The sequence below is a fragment of the Salmo trutta genome, chromosome 37, assembly GCF_901001165.1.
Source record: "Salmo trutta chromosome 37, fSalTru1.1, whole genome shotgun sequence".
Lineage (NCBI taxonomy): Eukaryota > Metazoa > Chordata > Actinopteri > Salmoniformes > Salmonidae > Salmo > Salmo trutta.
The window spans coordinates 1837716-1855107 of NC_042993.1; the positions used below are offsets into that span (position 1 = coordinate 1837716).

The following is a 17392-nucleotide window of genomic DNA, read 5'->3' on the forward strand; positions in this document are numbered from 1 at the left end:
CTCATCTCTTCAGTAGGTCCTATGATTGAGTGTAGTCTGGCCCAGGAGTGTGAAGGTGAACGGAAAGGCACTGGAGCAACGAACCGCCCTTGCTGTCTCTGCCTGGGCGGTTCCCCTCCCTCCACTGGGATTCTCTGCCTCAAACCCTATTACAGGGGCTGAGTCACTGGCTTACTGGTGCTCTTCAATGTCGTCCCTAGGAGGGGTGCGTCACTTGAGTGGGTTGAGTCACTGACGTGATCTTCCTGTCTGGGTTGGCGCCCCCCTCGGGTTTGTGCCATGGGGGAGATCTTTGTGAGCTATACTCGGCCTTGTCTCAGGATAGTAAGTTGGTGGTTGAAGTTATCCCTCTAGTGGTGTGGGGGCTGTGCTTTGGCAAAGTGGGTGGGGTTATATCCTGCCTGTTTGGCCCTGTCCGGGGGTATCGTCGGACGGGGCCACAGTGTCTCCTGACCCCTCCTGTCTCAGTCTCCAGTATTTATGCTGCAATAGTTTGTGTCGGGGGCTAAGGTCAGTCTGTTATATCTGGAGTATTTCTCCTGTCTTATCCGGTGTCCTGTGTGAAATTAAATATTCTCTCTCTCTCTTTCTTTCTCTCTCTCTCTCGGAGGACCTGAGCCCTAGGATTATGCCTCAGGACTTCCTGGCCTGATGACTCCTTGCTGTCCCCAGTCCACCTGGTCGTGCTGCTGCTCCAGTTTCAACTGTTCTGCCTGCGGCTATGGAACCCTGACCTGTTCACTGGACGTGCTACCTTGTCCCAGACCTGCTGTTTTCAACTCTCTAGAGACAGCAGGAGCGGTAGAGATACTCTGAATGATCGGCTATGAAAAACCAACTGACATTTACTCCTGAGGTGCTGACCTGTTGCACCCTCGACAACCACTGTGATTATTATGATTTTGACCCTGCTGGTCATCTATGAACATTTGAACATCTTGACCATGTTCTGTTATAATCTCCACCCGGCACAGCCAGAAGAGGACTGGCCACCCCTCATAGCCTGGTTCCTCTCTAGGTTTTTTCCTAAGTTCCGACCTTTCTAGGGAGTTTTTTCTAGCCACTGTGCTTCTACACCTGCATTGCTTGCTGTTTGGGGTTTTAGGCTGGGTTTCTGTACAACACTTTGTGACATCAGCTGATGTAAGAAGGGCTTTATAAATACATTTAATTGATTGATTGATTGATCTTAGCTGGTTCATTGTCCATGCAAGGAAGTCAGGCTAGCAAGCATTTTAGCTATGTAGCCGATGACAACAAAAACCCAAACTGTACTGTGTGACAGAGCCATAGACTACCTTAAAAAAAACAAAAAAAACAACGTCCTCTCTGGGCAGCTGTAAAAATAAAGTAAAAATATGTTTGATGTCTTCTGTGCCCATTTGAATAACCCCTATGATGTATCTGGAATGATGAGATAGATGTTCTTCTTCTGTTTTTGTTTTATTATTTCACTGCCATACTGTGTTGGATCTTGTCCAGCCATCTTGTGTCAAGAGGACCACAATGGAAATAAGTCCCAGACTTTATTGTGTGTTATCCTCCATGATTTTATTCATGTGCATGTATGTCTTTTAAGTTTTATGTCTGCTTGTTTTTAAAATGGTCGAATTAATAAACTAAACTAAACTAAATAGACCGTTTTGCCAACATGAAAGAGAGGAGGATGGCATTGGCGTTCAACTAGTCTTCAAGTAGGGTGAGTCAACATTTATTGTTTTACATGCACACATACACACAGAAATCAGTACCATGGACAGCCACAGGATATTTAGCATTATTGATTGGACTAAATTTATTTTGGTATCTTTAAGTTTGTTTTTAGTGTATTAAACTAAGCATATATAGCCTTGTTGATTTGATGTTTAAATGTTAAAGTCTAAATGGTGCTGGAATAGTGAAGGCAGTGTTCCTGTTGTCTTTGTGCTAACTTGGTAACTCAGTGGTTCTACATCAGTAGTTACTTAGTAAACTGTCGAAAGCACGAACTTGCTTGAACCTGCTGCAGGTGATAAAACTGATTGTATGCAATATTTGCTTTGTGGACTTCACTAGACAGCTGTTGCGATCCTATTTTATGATGAAACAACCGTATGTGTTGGTGAATTTATTCCGCCAATGTGTGACGTCTTTTTGCTGTCACAGCCTTACTGAATATCACCGTGGGGTATGAACGAATGGGTTATAGAGCAAACAACACAATTATCACAACATAGGTTGTAATATGGCTTGTTTACTGGCTTGGCTGCCTCACTGATTTTATCCACACACAGCTACTGATAGGCCTACATTCAAGTCACCAAATAATGTCTAAAGTCCAAACCCATAAAATAAGTTACTTTTAGACTACTATTTGTTTATAATTGTATGTATTTAGATGGCCTCTTGCAGGGGTCCCAAACTACATTCAGCTGCCGGACGATTTTTTTCTTGAGCGGATGGTTGGGGGGCCGGAACATAATTACAAATAACATTGTACACTGTAATTGACCACAAGTCCAAACATATATAATATTTGACCAAAACAAACCTTGATTACATTGGAATACGATCTAATGTGTCTCTCTATTACACGTGGGAATACATGAAAATCACTTAGAGCTGATTTCATGGTGTTTTTACAGTCTTTAATGTCCAACAATGAAAACTCAGCTAAATAAAATCCCCCCGTGTGCTGCCAGTTGGGGAACCCTGGGCCCTATTGTTTTTCTAGGTTAGCCTATATTGTTTTTTTAGTCGTTTACGCACTAATAGTTGGTAATGTAAATAGCCTTAATCACACCATTATTATAGAGAGAAGGGTAAAAGTGTTTATTGGGGGCCGGAAACAAAATGCGGATGTGTGTGTGTCAGCCAAGTGCTCTCGTGTGCCTAAACGTCATCTGTGACTCTTCCTCCCAGTTATTTTCTATTTCACTCCTAGTCTCACCCCTCTCGCGGCCCGTTCTCCAGACGCAGCAGCTCGGCTGGTCTACGCCTATTCCCGGCCAACCACCCTATCCCCCAGAGAGAAGAGAAAGAATACGTGGGACACAACGAAAGATAAAGTATCATAGCTTGTAGTTTAGATTTATCCAGGACAATCAGAGCGGATATCCATCGACACAGAAAGAAACCCCGCCTTTACTCGTCTCGTGGTCTCTCAACTTCTCCCACCTACTCTTTCTTTTTATCTCAATCCTTCTTTCTATTAAAATTGTTTTTGACTGGATGGAAAGATGTGGATAAACGGCGGAAGTGGTCAGGTCGGACCCTAATCTAAAACAACGACACACCCGGGCCGTCACGAGCGCAGCAGGCAGATTATATTCAACAGGACGGAGCTATACTTTCTCCGGTTGGACTGATTTTCTGCTCACCCGTCGAACTTTCTGAAAATTGCATATAGGCTACCGCTGTCTGTTCTGTGTGCTCTAACCCAAAGTCTAATACATCGCCTTGGACCTCAGTGAGAGGGGATTGGGACCAAAGTAAGTACCGTTATCTCAATCACATCAATAGGACTGTTATTGTGATATAAACTGAATAACGGTTTCGTCTGAATATGCAGTGTTTCTACAATAGCCAGCACTCTACTCTGTTGTCTGTTCAAGTGTTGAAGGTTTTCAACCTAATCCTAACCGTAACCCTAACTTTAACCACACGGCTAACCTTGTGCCTAACATGAAATTACAAACAAAGGGCTTCATTTTTTCATAAATTTTTACAATAGCCAATTTTGACTTTGTGGCTGCGCTAACCTTTCGGTTATCTAGGCATGCAGCCCACAATGAAGCGCGATCACTTGGACTCGCGTCATTACGCAAGCCACGTACGTTTATCCTATGATTAAGGAACGCCGTTTGGGTCTTTGCGTGTCAAAAAAGATACACTTCAAATAACACTATTTGATGTGTCAAATAAGCTTGTTGGACTTGAATATGACAGCACGTCACATACTAATTTAACGCGTTCATACATCTTTTACGTAGGTATTACATTGATTACACTATCACTCGTATGTCATATGTCACAACGATTCATCGATACGTATGCTATGATGCTGGTAAAGTTGTCTCGCGCACCTACAACGCTGGTCATAAAAAAAGCTGGATGCAAAAAATGTTCTTCCCCAAAAACATAGCAAAACGACATAATCTGTTTCAGTAGCTATAGTTAGACAAATAACTATATAGCTAGGTGTCATAATTTAAAAGAAACCTAATTTATAATAGTTGTTATTTGATTAATGGTGGTCGGACCCATCTATGTGAAGCTAGCCACAATAAGGATTAGCCACAATAGTGGACTTTGCGGTTGGCCTTCAAAATAAAAGTGACGCAAATCGCTGTCAGTTATGCCATAATTAAATAGATCATGCTAAACGAGTTTGGAATGTTATTATATAAAATCCCCCCACCCCCAAAAAAATTTGTTCATTTGAAAAAAAGATGTTGAAATTACACTGGATATATTAGACTTTAGCATTGCATTGGGGGCATACTTATTTCACTGTACAGCCTTATCTATGGATTGTGGATCAATGACATGGGGTATCAGTATACTCAGTGACACCCAGAGAACATTAGCGTCGTAGCTCTTATTGTGGGACTCTGAAACAACTGTGAATTGAACCACATTTATAGTCAACCTACTATGTGTTTATGTGTAACTCTGTGTTGTTGTTTTTGTCGCACTGCTTTGCTTTATCTTGGCCAGGTAGCAGTTGTAAATGAGAACTTGTTCTCAACTGGCCTACCTGGTTAAATAAAGGTAAAAAAATAAAATTTTCACAGAGCTGCAATGCTAATATTTGCGTCTTCACAGTTGTGCTCTGTGGGTGTCACCGAGTAGACTGATACCCCATGTCATAGCTTCACATTCCAACTTTGTTTAACATGATCTAGTCTAAATATGGCATGATTCCACCAGTAACCGTCTGCATCACTTTCAAATAGGTACTTTTATTTTGAAGGCAAACTGCAAATTCCACTAGTGTGCCTAATCCTTATTGTGGCTAGCTTCACAACACATCTTTCCAGTCAAGCGTCACTCCTCTGTCAGCAAATCAAATGTTATTTGTCACATGCGCTGAATACAACAGGTGTAGACCTTACAGTGAAATGCTTACTTTCAAGCCCTTAACCAACAGTGCAGTTTTAAGAAAATCCCCCAAAAAGTAAGAGATAAGAATAACAAAAAATTAAAGAGCAGCAGTAAATAACAATAGCGGGGCTATATACACGGGGTACCGGTACAGAGTCAATGTGTCAATGTCCGGGGGGCACCGGTGTCGAGGTAATTGAGGTATTTATGTACATGTAGGGAGAGTTATTAAAGTGGCTATGCATAGATAATAACAGAGAGTAGCAGCGGGGGGATTAGCACTGATCTGATAGAAGTGGACAGGACAGCTGGACCTCTGATGAAGCTAGCTGGCTGCTTATAACGTTAGCTTTGGCCAACAGAGTTAAGTAGCTGGCTAGCTATTTATTTCCATGAACTGAAGTTCAATTTCAATAGGCGAACAATAAGTGGCTACCTAGCTAATACTTACTCGCAAGGATTCCTAAATCATTGCTAAGAATAATGAAAATGACTGCAGTTTCGACTGGTCATTGTTTTCAGGCTGGTTGTATTGGTGCTGGTCATTGTTTTCAGGCTGGTTGTATTGGTGCTGGTCATTGTTTTCAGGCTGGTTGTATTGGTGCTGGTCATTGTTTTCAGGCTGGTTGTATTGGTGCTGGTCATTGTTTTCAAGCTGGTTGTATTGGTGCTGGTCATTGTTTTCAGGCTGGTTGTATTGGTGCTGGTCATTGTTTTCAGGCTGGTTGTATTGGTGCTGGTCATTGTTTTCAGGCTGGTTGTATTGGTGCTGGTCATTGTTTTCAGGCTGGTTGTATTGGTGCTGGTCATTGTTTTCAGGCTGGTTGTATTGGTGCTGGTCATTGTTTTCAGGCTGGTTGTATTGGTGCTAGCTAGGTACCAAGCTAAAGCTAGCTAGGTACCCTAGAAGTTGCGGTTGAACAAATATTGCCTTATAATTAAAGCGGTATTGTAAACATATCGTTCGTGGCCGGCGTGTGCTTGTTTGCAGACTTTTTATGTACAGCTGACAGTGCTCCTGATACTAGTGGTGGCGCTTTGCTTACACGTGCAAATTCAGCGCACACAACATTCTATAATAGAATTGTGTTATTTGACGTGTCAAATTAAAAGCTTATTTAATGTGTCAAATAGTGTTATTTGACGTGTATCTTTTTTGACACGCAAAGACCCAAACGGTGTTCCATATATGATGAGACAATTGTGAACTCGGAAAAATATGAAGTCAAATCATGACGTCAGTAATCTTCAGGTCAAAAGGTCTGAGTTCTAGAAAGAGGTCTGAGTTCTAGAAAGAGGTCTGAGTTCTAGAAAGAGGTCTGAGTTCTAGAAAGAGGTCTGAGTTCTAGAAAGAGGTCTGAGTTCTAGAAAGAGGTCAGTTCCTGAGTTGGGTTATTTTTCAGAGTGGTAGCTTGTTTTTTTCTCGAGTTATCAGTTGTTTTGAACGCTTGTTTTTTTTCGAGTTCACAGATGTTTTGAACACGGTATATAGCCTATTGTGTTTTGCTCCTTCTGACAAATTGTAAAATAAAAAAGCTTAGAAGGTACAATATGCAGAAATCGCTCAGCCATTTCCTGGTAGCTAAAATTCTAATACTTCGCCTAATTTCAGTTTGTGACAAAACAAGTGTAGATAATCATTGCACAATCCAAACCACTGTGAAATAAATATATTTTCAATAACCCAAAATATTGAATTTTCAGCTGTTTGAAGCAGGTGTACAAAAGCGAAGGTAAAAGCGGTAAAAACTAAACGTAGGAATGGGAAGCCTATGGAGTGGCATGTAGCAATGAATAAGATCAAATTAATTAGCTTAAACCTCACATTTACTCTTCATAACTTTTATTTTAAACTATATCTTAAACTTTTGACTGTCGGAAATGCATCCTTATTAAAAAGAACAGGCAAAAAGTGAGGTGCTCACACAGACAGCATGATGTCACACAGACAGCATGATGTCACACAGACAGCATGATGTCACACAGACAGCATGATGTCACACAGACAGCATGATGTCACTGATCTTAAACACACTGATGGATCAATAGCTGACTGTTAACACATCAAATCCATCTATCCATTAGGCTTTACTCCTTCAATCATTTTTTTATGTGTACATTTTATTGCATGTCTGTCTGTGTGTGGCCCTCTAATTTCAGTAAAGTGCTCTCTTACAGGGTCACAGCAAGGAGGACAGTCCAAACATCCTCTCCCTCTGCCAGTTGGAGAAGGAGAGGGAGACAGAACAGAATATTGCCGTTAAAAATGTCTCAGGCATGACCTGCATTAAAGTTAATTTGCAGTCATAATAATATAACATCAGTGTGTGTGTGTGACTGGTGAGGATACAGAGGGTCACGCTCTGGATCTCTAAACCTTGTAATCCGAGATCATGAAATCCCATTTTCAGTTTAAGATGAACTAAACCAGAATGTGGACTTTAATCTGGTTGTGGATTGTATTACTTTATGTTGAAATTACACTGACTAAATAATTTAACCTGACATAATTTAGACCCGCTGTTGGACAAAGTCTAACTTGGCCAAATCCTAACTTGAGGTCTGCCTGTCACACAAACCTCCCATTGACTGGAAGCATGATTTACAACATGGAAGTCTCAGTTATGAACACTGATCTCAAATTACAATTAAGGTCACTGAAACTAGACAGGTCTCTCTCTCAAATATATATATATATATATATATATAGAGAGAGAGAGAGAGAGAGTGCTTGTTGGTCTATCAGAGGAAACCGTCTATTCATGGTGAGTCATAACGCATATCATACATCCTCTGGCACACAGAGACAACCAGGATAGAGTAGAGAAGAGTAGAGCAGAGTAGAGTAGAGAAGTATATTGCTCAACACTTCTCTACTCTACTCTGCTCTGCTCTTCTCTACTCTATCCTGGTTGTCTCTGTGTGCCAGAGGATGTATGATATGCGTTATGACTCACCATGAATAGACGGTTTCCTCAGATAGACCAACAAGCTCTCTCTCTCTCTCTCGCTCTCTCTCTCTCTCTCTCTCTCATCCCCCCTCCCCCTCCCCCTCTGCCCCCCAGGGGTTGAGAAACTCTGTTAGTGTTAGTCTGCTTTGACTACTCACATTCTCCTGTCAGACAGTGCCACAGAAACAGAGGGAGGAAGAGAGATAGCACTTCCACACTCCCACCCAGCCAGAGAGGCATCCTCCGTCTGATTGGCTCAGAAAAATGGCCAGAGTCCGGTCACATGATCCTGTCAGCCAATAGGAAGGGGAGTTGGGCTTCTGTCAGGAAAAGTGCTGTAGCAGGCTGGATCCTCTGGCTGACCTGAAAAAGTATTTTTCTTTGATCTGTTGAGATGTGCGCACACACACACTGACGCTCTTAGACTCAAGAACACTGGTATTGACTGAAATGTCACCACCATGTTTGTAATGTTTATCTAAATTAAATCTATGATTCCTCCCATGGAGAGATCTCTAGACCACACGTTAGCATACTGAAACCCCCAGTTAGGCCTACTCTACTGTTTACTGCAGCTACGGCTGCTTTAGGTCCACATAATATTGTGAGTTGGGACCAGTGGTTATTACACAGGGAAGTGAGTCCGGCCTTTATTGCTTCTCTGCTGTGTGTGATGTGTTATGATCACCTTTGGACTGCACTGTGGCTCTGTTTTGTAGCAGGGAAGATCCCTGTATCTGTGCTGTTGTGGTTAACTCTGCCTAGAAGACTAACCGATACAAGAATCAACTGCCTAAAGCACAGTAGGACAGAGGCATTTCTATATCTACAATGTATGTTGCTTTTAAGAATTGTCTGTGAGAATGAAAATGTCTAGGGCATTTGGAATTCTTCTTAGGAGTGTGCGGTAGTTGTAAGCAGTGTACTGTACCCTACCCTCTTTGTTCTGTGTACATCTGCTCGTTCCTGTGGTGATCTTCAACAGCATTTTACAGAGTTCCTTTCTACATTTCTGGAATAGCAGGCAATCTGAGAGATGTGCCCTAAAGGCATGGAAAGTACAAGAGTTCAATATCTCTGCTAGTGTGCTCACAGAAAGTCAACAGGTTATTCACCTGTCCAACCCCCCCCCCCCCCACCGCCTCCAGTCTGTGTTGTGGAGGTGTTGGTTTCCCAGTGAATACATGGACCCTCCCTCCCTTCCTCCCTGCCTCAGAGTTCAGCAGGATGATGTTGTATCAGTAATCCCATGATGCTAGCAGGAATGCTATGCTGCAGAGGAGTGACGGGTGAAACAAAAGCACTAATGCTGTCTCAATAGCAGCAGCAACCACCCAGGACTCAGTGTCATCAACCTTGCAGCGTTTCTACAACAGGGTGCAGGGTTTTGCCAAAACCTGCATCCTATAGCCCACGTTTGAGAAACTACTTTTGACACATCAACATGTGTCTATTTCACCACTTCTTGTTTTTAACATCATCTGCACTGATCTCAATAGACTGGATAGGTGGAAGCTTTATAGCAGATGTCCAGCTGTCCTGTCCACTTCTATCAGATCAGTGCTGACAGAGGAGATGAGATGACGAGAGGAAGGCATTTTAGAGTATTGAGGTACACCCCTGATGAAGGACAGGAGATGAGGAGGGGAAGACGATTGAGATGCACTCTGAGTTGTGACAGGAAATGTGTCTGGTGTTGATGAGTAACCTGCTATGATGTGGAATTAACTGAACAACGACAGTGTCTCAGGGGAGAGTGTGTGTGAGAAATGAAGGCTTCTGTAGCCATAACTTAGTGTTGTAACTTGTAACTTCATTTACCGTCTTGTTAGTGTGACTGGTCTATGGGGATCCACGCCTTCTAAACCTAAGCTATCCAAAGCTAGCCTAGCATTAGCTAACATTTTTATTGAAGCTCAAAAGGTCAGTTCTGTATTAGCCGGAAGCTCCTATCCATTTCATGTTAACCAATGTGAAAAGCCCAGTTTATCTCAGTGTATGCTACCGTTGGGTGTCAGCGGCACTCCCTTCCCTGGCTGTATATCAGTATTTAATGTGTGTGTAAATCCAGCTGCATAGTTGAAAGAGAGCCAGGCCTGCTCTGTGTCTGGGAGTGATGTTAGGCAGGGAATGAAGGAGGGAGGCAGGCAGCGAGATAGGCATGGAGGGAGGGAGGCCTCGCTCTGCCTCTCAGATCTTCCGTCAGCTGGGGAGGGACCAACGCAATGAGGCAAGTCCTGGAGGGATCAGGGAGGGGGAGTGGATAGGGGAGGGGTTTGGGGGCTGAGGAGAATCGGGGGAGTGGGTAGGGTAGGGTGTAGGAGGGTGGCGTCAGAGAGGATTTAGGGTAGTGGTTTGGAGAGTGGGTGGGGTTTAAAGAGGGGTGATGGGTTTAGGGTGCAGTGTTGAGTGGTGTGTGGGAGGACATTCTGACTCAGCACAGATGGGTGATTCACAACAAAAAATTCAGCGATGACTCATACTATCCCCCACTCAACTCCCGTCCCCATCCTACCACACCCAAATCACAGTCAAAGTAAAGCTTCTCTCTACTTTTCTCTCTCTGAAACCACGAAGCGCCTGTCATAAATCAGGAAGCCAAGTGTTTGTTTCTTGGGCTTCAGGAATGTAACTGAAGAAGTGCCTCAGGCCTTGAATAAGAAGAAAAGAACTGATTGAAAGTAAGGTGATATCATCTTGCAACATGGTCTCAGAGCATTTTATATTATCCTGTACGTAAATCCAAAACATTCCATTTATACTGAACAAAAATATAAAAATGCAACATGCAACAATTTCAAAGATTTTACAGTTCATATAAGGAACTTGTCAATTTACGTACATTTATTAAGCCCTAAAATATGCATTTCACATGACTGGGAATACAGATATGCATCTGTTGGTCACAGATACCTTAAAAAAAAGGGTGTGGATCAGAAAACCAGTCAGTATCTGGTGTGACCACCATTTGCCTCATGCAGCGTCCTCTTCAATGGCTGTGAGAAGTTGCTGGATATTGGCGGGAACTGGAACACGCTGTCAAACACGTCCATCCAGAGCATCCCAAACGTGCTCAATTGGTGACATGTCTGGTGAGTATGCAAGCCATGGAAGAACTGCGACATTTTTAGCTTCCAGGAATTGTGAATAGATCCTTGCGACATAGGGCTGTGCATCATCATGCTGAAACATGAGGTGATGGCGGCAGATTAAAGGCACGACAATGGGCCTCAGGATCTCATCACGGTATCTCTGTGCATTCAAATTGCCATCGATAAAATGCAATTGTGTTTGTTGTCCATAGCATATGCCTGCCCATACCATAACCCCACCGCCAGTATGGGTCTCTCTGTTCACAATGTTGACATCAGCAAACCGCTCGCCTACATGACGCTATACACATGGTCTGCTGTTGTGAGGCCGGTTGGACGCCTTGCCAAATTCTCTAAAACGATGTTGGAGGCAACTTATGGTAGAGATATTAACATTACATTCTCTGACAACAGCTCTGGTGGACATTCCTGCAGTCATCATGCCAATTGCACGCTCTCTCAAAATGTGAGACATCTGTGGCACTGTGTTGTTTGACAAAACTGCACATTTTAGAGTGGCCTTTTATTGTCCCCAGCACAAGGTGCACTAGTGTAATTATCATGCTTTTTAATCAGCTTCTTGATATGCCACACCTGTCAGGTGGATGGATTATCTTGGCAAAGGAGAAATGCTCATTAACATTAGCTAGGTGGCTAATGCTAACGTTAGCTAGCTCTAGGGGTTAGGGTTAAGGTTAGGTTTAGGGGAGAGTTGGCTAAAAGGGTTAGGGGAAGGGTTAGCTAACATGCTACATAAACTCAGCAAAAAAAGAAACGTCCCTTTTTCAGGACCCTGTCTTTCAAAGATAATTCGTAAAAATCCAAATAACTTCACAGATCTTCATTGTAAAGGGTTCAAACACTGTTTCCCATGCTTGTTCAATGAACAATAAACAATGAATGAACATGCACCTGTAGAACGGTCGTTAAGACACTAACAGCTTACAGACGGTAGGCAATTAAGGTCACAGTTATGAAAACTTAGGACACTAAAGAGGCCATTCTACTGACTCTGAAAAACGCCAAAAGAACTGCTCATCTGCGTGAACGTGCCTTAGGCATGCTGCAAGGAGGCGCATGAGGACAGCAGATGTTGCCAGGGTAAATAAATTGCAATGTCTGTACTGTGAGACTCCTAAGACATCGCTACAGGGAGACAGGACGGACAGCTGATCGTCCTCGCAGTGGCAGGCCACGTGTAACAACACCTGCACAGGATCGGTACATCCGAACATCACACCTGTGGGACATGTACAGGATGGCAACAACAACTGCCCGAGTTACACCAGGAACGCACAATCCCTCCATCAGTGCTCAGACTGTCGCAATAGGCTGAGAGAGGCTGGACTGAGGGCTTGTAGGCCTGTTGTAAGGCAGGTCGTCACCAGACATCACCGGCAACAACGTCGCCTATGGGCACAAACCCACCGTCGTTGGACCAGACAGGACTGACAGAAACACTGAGGCCTGTACTCTGGAGCGGGATCGATTTGGAGGTGGAGGGTGGTCTGGGGCGGTGAGCATCATCGGACTGAGCTTGTTGTCATTGCAGGAAATCTCAACGCGTGCGTTACAGGGAAGACATCCTCCTCCCTCATGTGGTACCCTTCCTGCAGGCTCATCCTGACATGACCCTCCAAAATGACAATGCCACCAGCCATACTGCTCGTTCTGTGCGTGATTTCCAGGAATGTCAGTGTTCTGCCATGGCCAGCGAAGAGCCCGGATCTCAATCCCATTGAGCACATCTGCGACCTGTTGGATCGGAGGGTGAGGGCCAGGGCCATTCCCCCCAGAATTGTCTGGGAACTTGCAGGTGCCTTGGTGGAAGAGTGGGGTAACATCTCACAGCAAGAACTGGCAAATATGGTGCAGCCCATGAGGAGGAGATACACTGCAGTACTTAATGCAGCTGGTGGTCACACCAGATACTGACTGTTACTTTTGATTTTGACCCCCCCTTTGTTCAGGGACACATTATTCAATTTCTGTTAGTCACATGTCACATCTCAGTTGTTGAATCTTGTTATGTTCATACAAATATTTACACATGTTAAGTTTGCTGAAAATAAACGCAGTTGACAGTGAGAAGACGTTTCGTTTTTTGCTGGGTTTAGTTGCAACGTAGCAAAAAAGTAGTTGCAAAGTTGGCAATTAGCTAAAATGCTAAAGTTGTCTGATCAAACATGCAACCTTTGGGTTTCTAGATGTTTGTGTTGCTAGACGTTTGTGTTATACTCCCACCCACCCACCCCTAACAACCACCCTCCTTTCGTTTTTGCTTTAAGTAACCTTATATCTTACGTAACCGTACCAAATGTAACATATACTCATTTGAGTGTTCCGGATTTATGTTTACTATGTTACGTCTAGTCTATGAGACCAGACTGGGATATCAGTGAACAACAAATGTTGTGGTAACAGCTATGAAGGTGCCAGTACAATGAGGAGCTTACTCAGTTGTTCAAAAGCACATATGAGACCGAGAGCCCTAATGCTTCATAGGGAGTTTTTTAATGAGTTTTAGTTTTGAAAACGATCTCTCCGCAAAAGCGACAGTTACAGGGATGGTAAAAACATCTTGATTGCCATAGCAACATCAGGGGAACTGGGCAGAAGAGTTGTTCTTCAAATACAGCAGTTCTGCAACATCTTTAATTGAGCCTCTCATTCTCCTTAATTGCCGGCCTCAACAGCTTACGGAAAGAGATTAACTGTAGCCTATTGAAAGCTCTGGGGACAGATCGTCTGGATACTTAACAGTCAATAAATTGGCAGATGCAAACAGATGATCATCTTTAGCGGCCAACAGTTCTTGAGGGCATGAACAAAAAAAGCTGTTTGCTATTTTGTTCATACTGGTGAACCGGCATTTGAGTTGTGAGGTTGCAATATCAACAGTGCCTTATCTCAGGTATACCTTGGCATACATCATTCAAGACTGTTTAAATTGTGTGCAGCGCAATGGACATATAATGTCACAGGAAAGACTGTCTGGGTTGGCAATACTCCCGCAACCTGGACCTATAGGCCGCGGTGAAAAAATGTGCACACAAGAAAGCAAGGCGACAGTCGCAAATACTGTAGCTACTATAGGCCTCTACATAGAACAAAAAGAGACACAGACACAGAGATAATATTTTCTAAGAGAAAGAAAGAGAAAAAGAGACACAGAGAGAGAAGGTGCAAGGAGGACTTCAGACCAGGGGAGTCTCTCAAATTGGATTTAATTTAATTTACCTTGAATATTGCAGCCCATTTGTGTAAGCTATAAGCCAGACAAAACCCGCTTAGTTCAACAATCGGCTAAATAGTGGCTGAATTAATCCTCAAGCCGACTACTTTTTTCCACATTGTTAGGCTATTTGATGTCATTTTTATAAAAAGTTTATGAATAACAGCTAAATAGCAGCTAAATACGGTATATACTGTTGCTATAGATACTAGGCTACACTGCATAATGAAGCAATCCCTAGTAAGCTAGTGTTTTGAGGGTGGACTGACTGTATTACTTGGCATTAATACACTGGAAACTGTGTTTCGCCTGTGCTGACTGTATATAGGCATTGCTATGCCATGTCCATGTGGCCATGTCCATGTGGTGGATGAATGAAGAAGTGATTTATGTTCAGTTGTACTTCCCCTCTGTGGGCCACTGGGTATCTCCTACACCTGTTGTGTTGTGTTGATAGTATGTGGACCACTAGTTAGGAGTCTGCAGGTCTCTGTCCTAAATGTTGTGTTGATAGTATGTGGACCACTAGTTAGGAGTCTGCAGGTCTCTGTCCTAAATGTTGTGTTGATAGTATGTTGACCACTAGTTAGGAGTCTGCAGGTCTCTGTCCTAAATGTTGTGTTGATAGTATGTTGACCACTAGTTAGGAGTCTGCAGGTCTCTGTCCTAAATGTTGTGTTGATAGTATGTTGACCACTAGTTAGGAGTCTGCAGGTCTCTGTCCTAAATGTTGTGTTGATAGTATGTTGACCACTAGTTAGGAGTCTGCAGGTCTCTGTCCTAAATGTTGTGTTGATAGTATGTTGACCACTAGTTAGGAGTCTGCAGGTCTCTGTCCTAAATGTTGTGTTGATAGTATGTTGACCACTAGTTAGGAGTCTGCAGGTCTCTGTCCTAAATGTTGTGTTGATAGTATGTTGACCACTAGTTAGGAGTCTGCAGGTCTCTGTCCTAAATGTTGTGTTGATAGTATGTTGACCACTAGTTAGGAGTCTGCAGGTCTCTGTCCTAAATGTTGTGTTGATAGTATGTTGACCACTAGTTAGGAGTCTGCAGGTCTCTGTCCTAAATGTTGTGTTGATAGTATGTTGACCACTAGTTAGGAGTCTGCAGGTCTCTGTCCTAAATGTTGTGTTGATAGTATGTGACCACTAGTTAGGAGTCTGCAGGTCTCTGTCCTAAATGTTGTGTTGATAGTATGTTGACCACTAGTTAGGAGTCTGCAGGTCTCTGTCCTAAATGTTGTGTTGATAGTATGTTGACCACTAGTTAGGAGTCTGCAGGTCTCTGTCCTAAATGTTGTGTTGATAGTATGTTGACCACTAGTTAGGAGTCTGCAGGTCTCTGTCCTAAATGTTGTGTTGATAGTATGTTGACCACTAGTTAGGAGTCTGGCAGGTCTCTGTCCTAAATGTTGTGTTGATAGTATGTTGACCACTAGTTAGGAGTCTGCAGGTCTCTGTCCTAAATGTTGTGTTGATAGTATGTTGACCACTAGTTAGGAGTCTGCAGGTCTCTGTCCTAAATGTTGTGTTGATAGTATGTTGACCACTAGTTAGGAGTCTGCCGGTCTCTGTCCTAAATGTTGTGTTGATAGTATGTTGACCACTAGTTAGGAGTCTGCAGGTCTCTGTCCTAAATGTTGTGTTGATAGTATGTTGACCACTAGTTAGGAGTCTGCAGGTCTCTGTCCTAAATGTTGTGTTGATAGTATGTTGACCACTAGTTAGGAGTCTGCAGGTCTCTGTCCTAAATGTTGTGTTGATAGTATGTTGACCACTAGTTAGGAGTCTGCAGGTCTCTGTCCTAAATGTTGTGATGATAGTATGTGGACCACTAGTTAGGAGTCTGCAGGTCTCTGTCCTAAATGTTGTGTTGATAGTATGTTGACCACTAGTTAGGAGTCTGCAGGTCTCTGTCCTAAATGTTGTGTTGATAGTATGTGGACCACTAGTTAGGAGTCTGCAGGTCTCTGTCCTAAATGTTGTGTTGATAGTATGTTGACCACTAGTTAGGAGTCTGCAGGTCTCTGTCCTAAATGTTGTGTTGATAGTATGTTGACCACTAGTTAGGAGTCTGCAGGTCTCTGTCCTAAATGTTATGTTGACCACTAGTTAGGAGTCTGCAGGTCTCTGTCCTAAATGTTGTGTTGATAGTATGTTGACCACTAGTTAGGAGTCTGCAGGTCTCTGTCCTAAATGTTGTGTTGATAGTATGTTGACCACTAGTTAGGAGTCTGCAGGTCTCTGTCCTAAATGTTGTGTTGATAGTATGTTGACCACTAGTTAGGAGTCTGCAGGTCTCTGTCCTAAATGTTGTGTTGATAGTATGTTGACCACTAGTTAGTAGTCTGCAGGTCTCTGTCCTAAATGTTATGTTGATAGTATGTTGACACTTGTTAGGAGTCTGCAGGCCCTGAACCTAAAGATGTTGGATTTAGATTTAAAGATGTAGTATTTAGCAGTAACTTCTTCAAAACATGAAAAGGAACTACTTCTAAATGTTATTCAGTAAAAACAGCCAAATATATCAAATCAGACTTTATTAACCACAGTGTTAGCCTGTTACAATACATCAATCATGACGGATTTGACGAATATCCACTAAATTAGATTTGATTTATTGATTGTGCGCTAATCCAGCGTCCTTCTTCTATCCCTCACGGTCTGTGTTCCATGTCAACAATCTGCATATCTAGCTTTAGCTAGCTAACGTAAGGTAGTTTAAATAAATTCTTGTTAAAAATTTGTAACGTTACAAAACAGTCAGAATACAGAAGATGTTAGCTAGTTAGCCAGCTAGCTAAGTAGACGTGCTAGCTAGCTTGAATATCTAACACACTAAGGTTATCATCTAACGTAGCTAGCAGGCTAAAAACGCAACACAACCAAACATTTACCTATCAGTCCATGCGAACGGTGGCCATTTCGGCATCACTCTACCACCTTTCAAAATTAATTCCTATGTTTATCAGGTTTCTGGATAGGTAATGAGCAGTCTTTTTCTCCCTTTTTCTCTTTTGGGGTCAA

At 42.8% G+C, this 17392-nt stretch overlaps 2 protein-coding genes across 3 annotated transcripts in view; one reads left to right on the top strand and one right to left on the bottom strand.

Annotated features, from left to right (window-relative positions):
• The first annotated feature begins 2889 nt into the window (after positions 1-2889).
• The window catches only part of LOC115176555 (ceramide synthase 2), a 45117-nt gene continuing 30614 nt past the window's right edge, over positions 2890-17392 (top strand). The window contains exon 1 of one of the 2 annotated variants that reach the window (XM_029736613.1): positions 2890-3470. The gene's annotated coding sequence lies outside the window, so the exon portion shown is untranslated. Of the gene's footprint in view, positions 3471-8797; positions 8870-17392 lie in introns of those variants that run through there. The other variant, XM_029736614.1, reaches the window with a different exon arrangement.
• On the bottom strand, positions 15743-17289 carry LOC115176426 (mucin-20-like). Its single transcript, XM_029736470.1, has 3 exons — positions 17281-17289; positions 16466-16784; positions 15743-16419 (listed from the first exon to the last, which is right to left on the bottom strand). The coding sequence occupies exons 1-3, from the start codon at positions 17287-17289 to the stop codon at positions 15743-15745; spliced, it is 1005 nt and encodes a 334-aa protein (XP_029592330.1).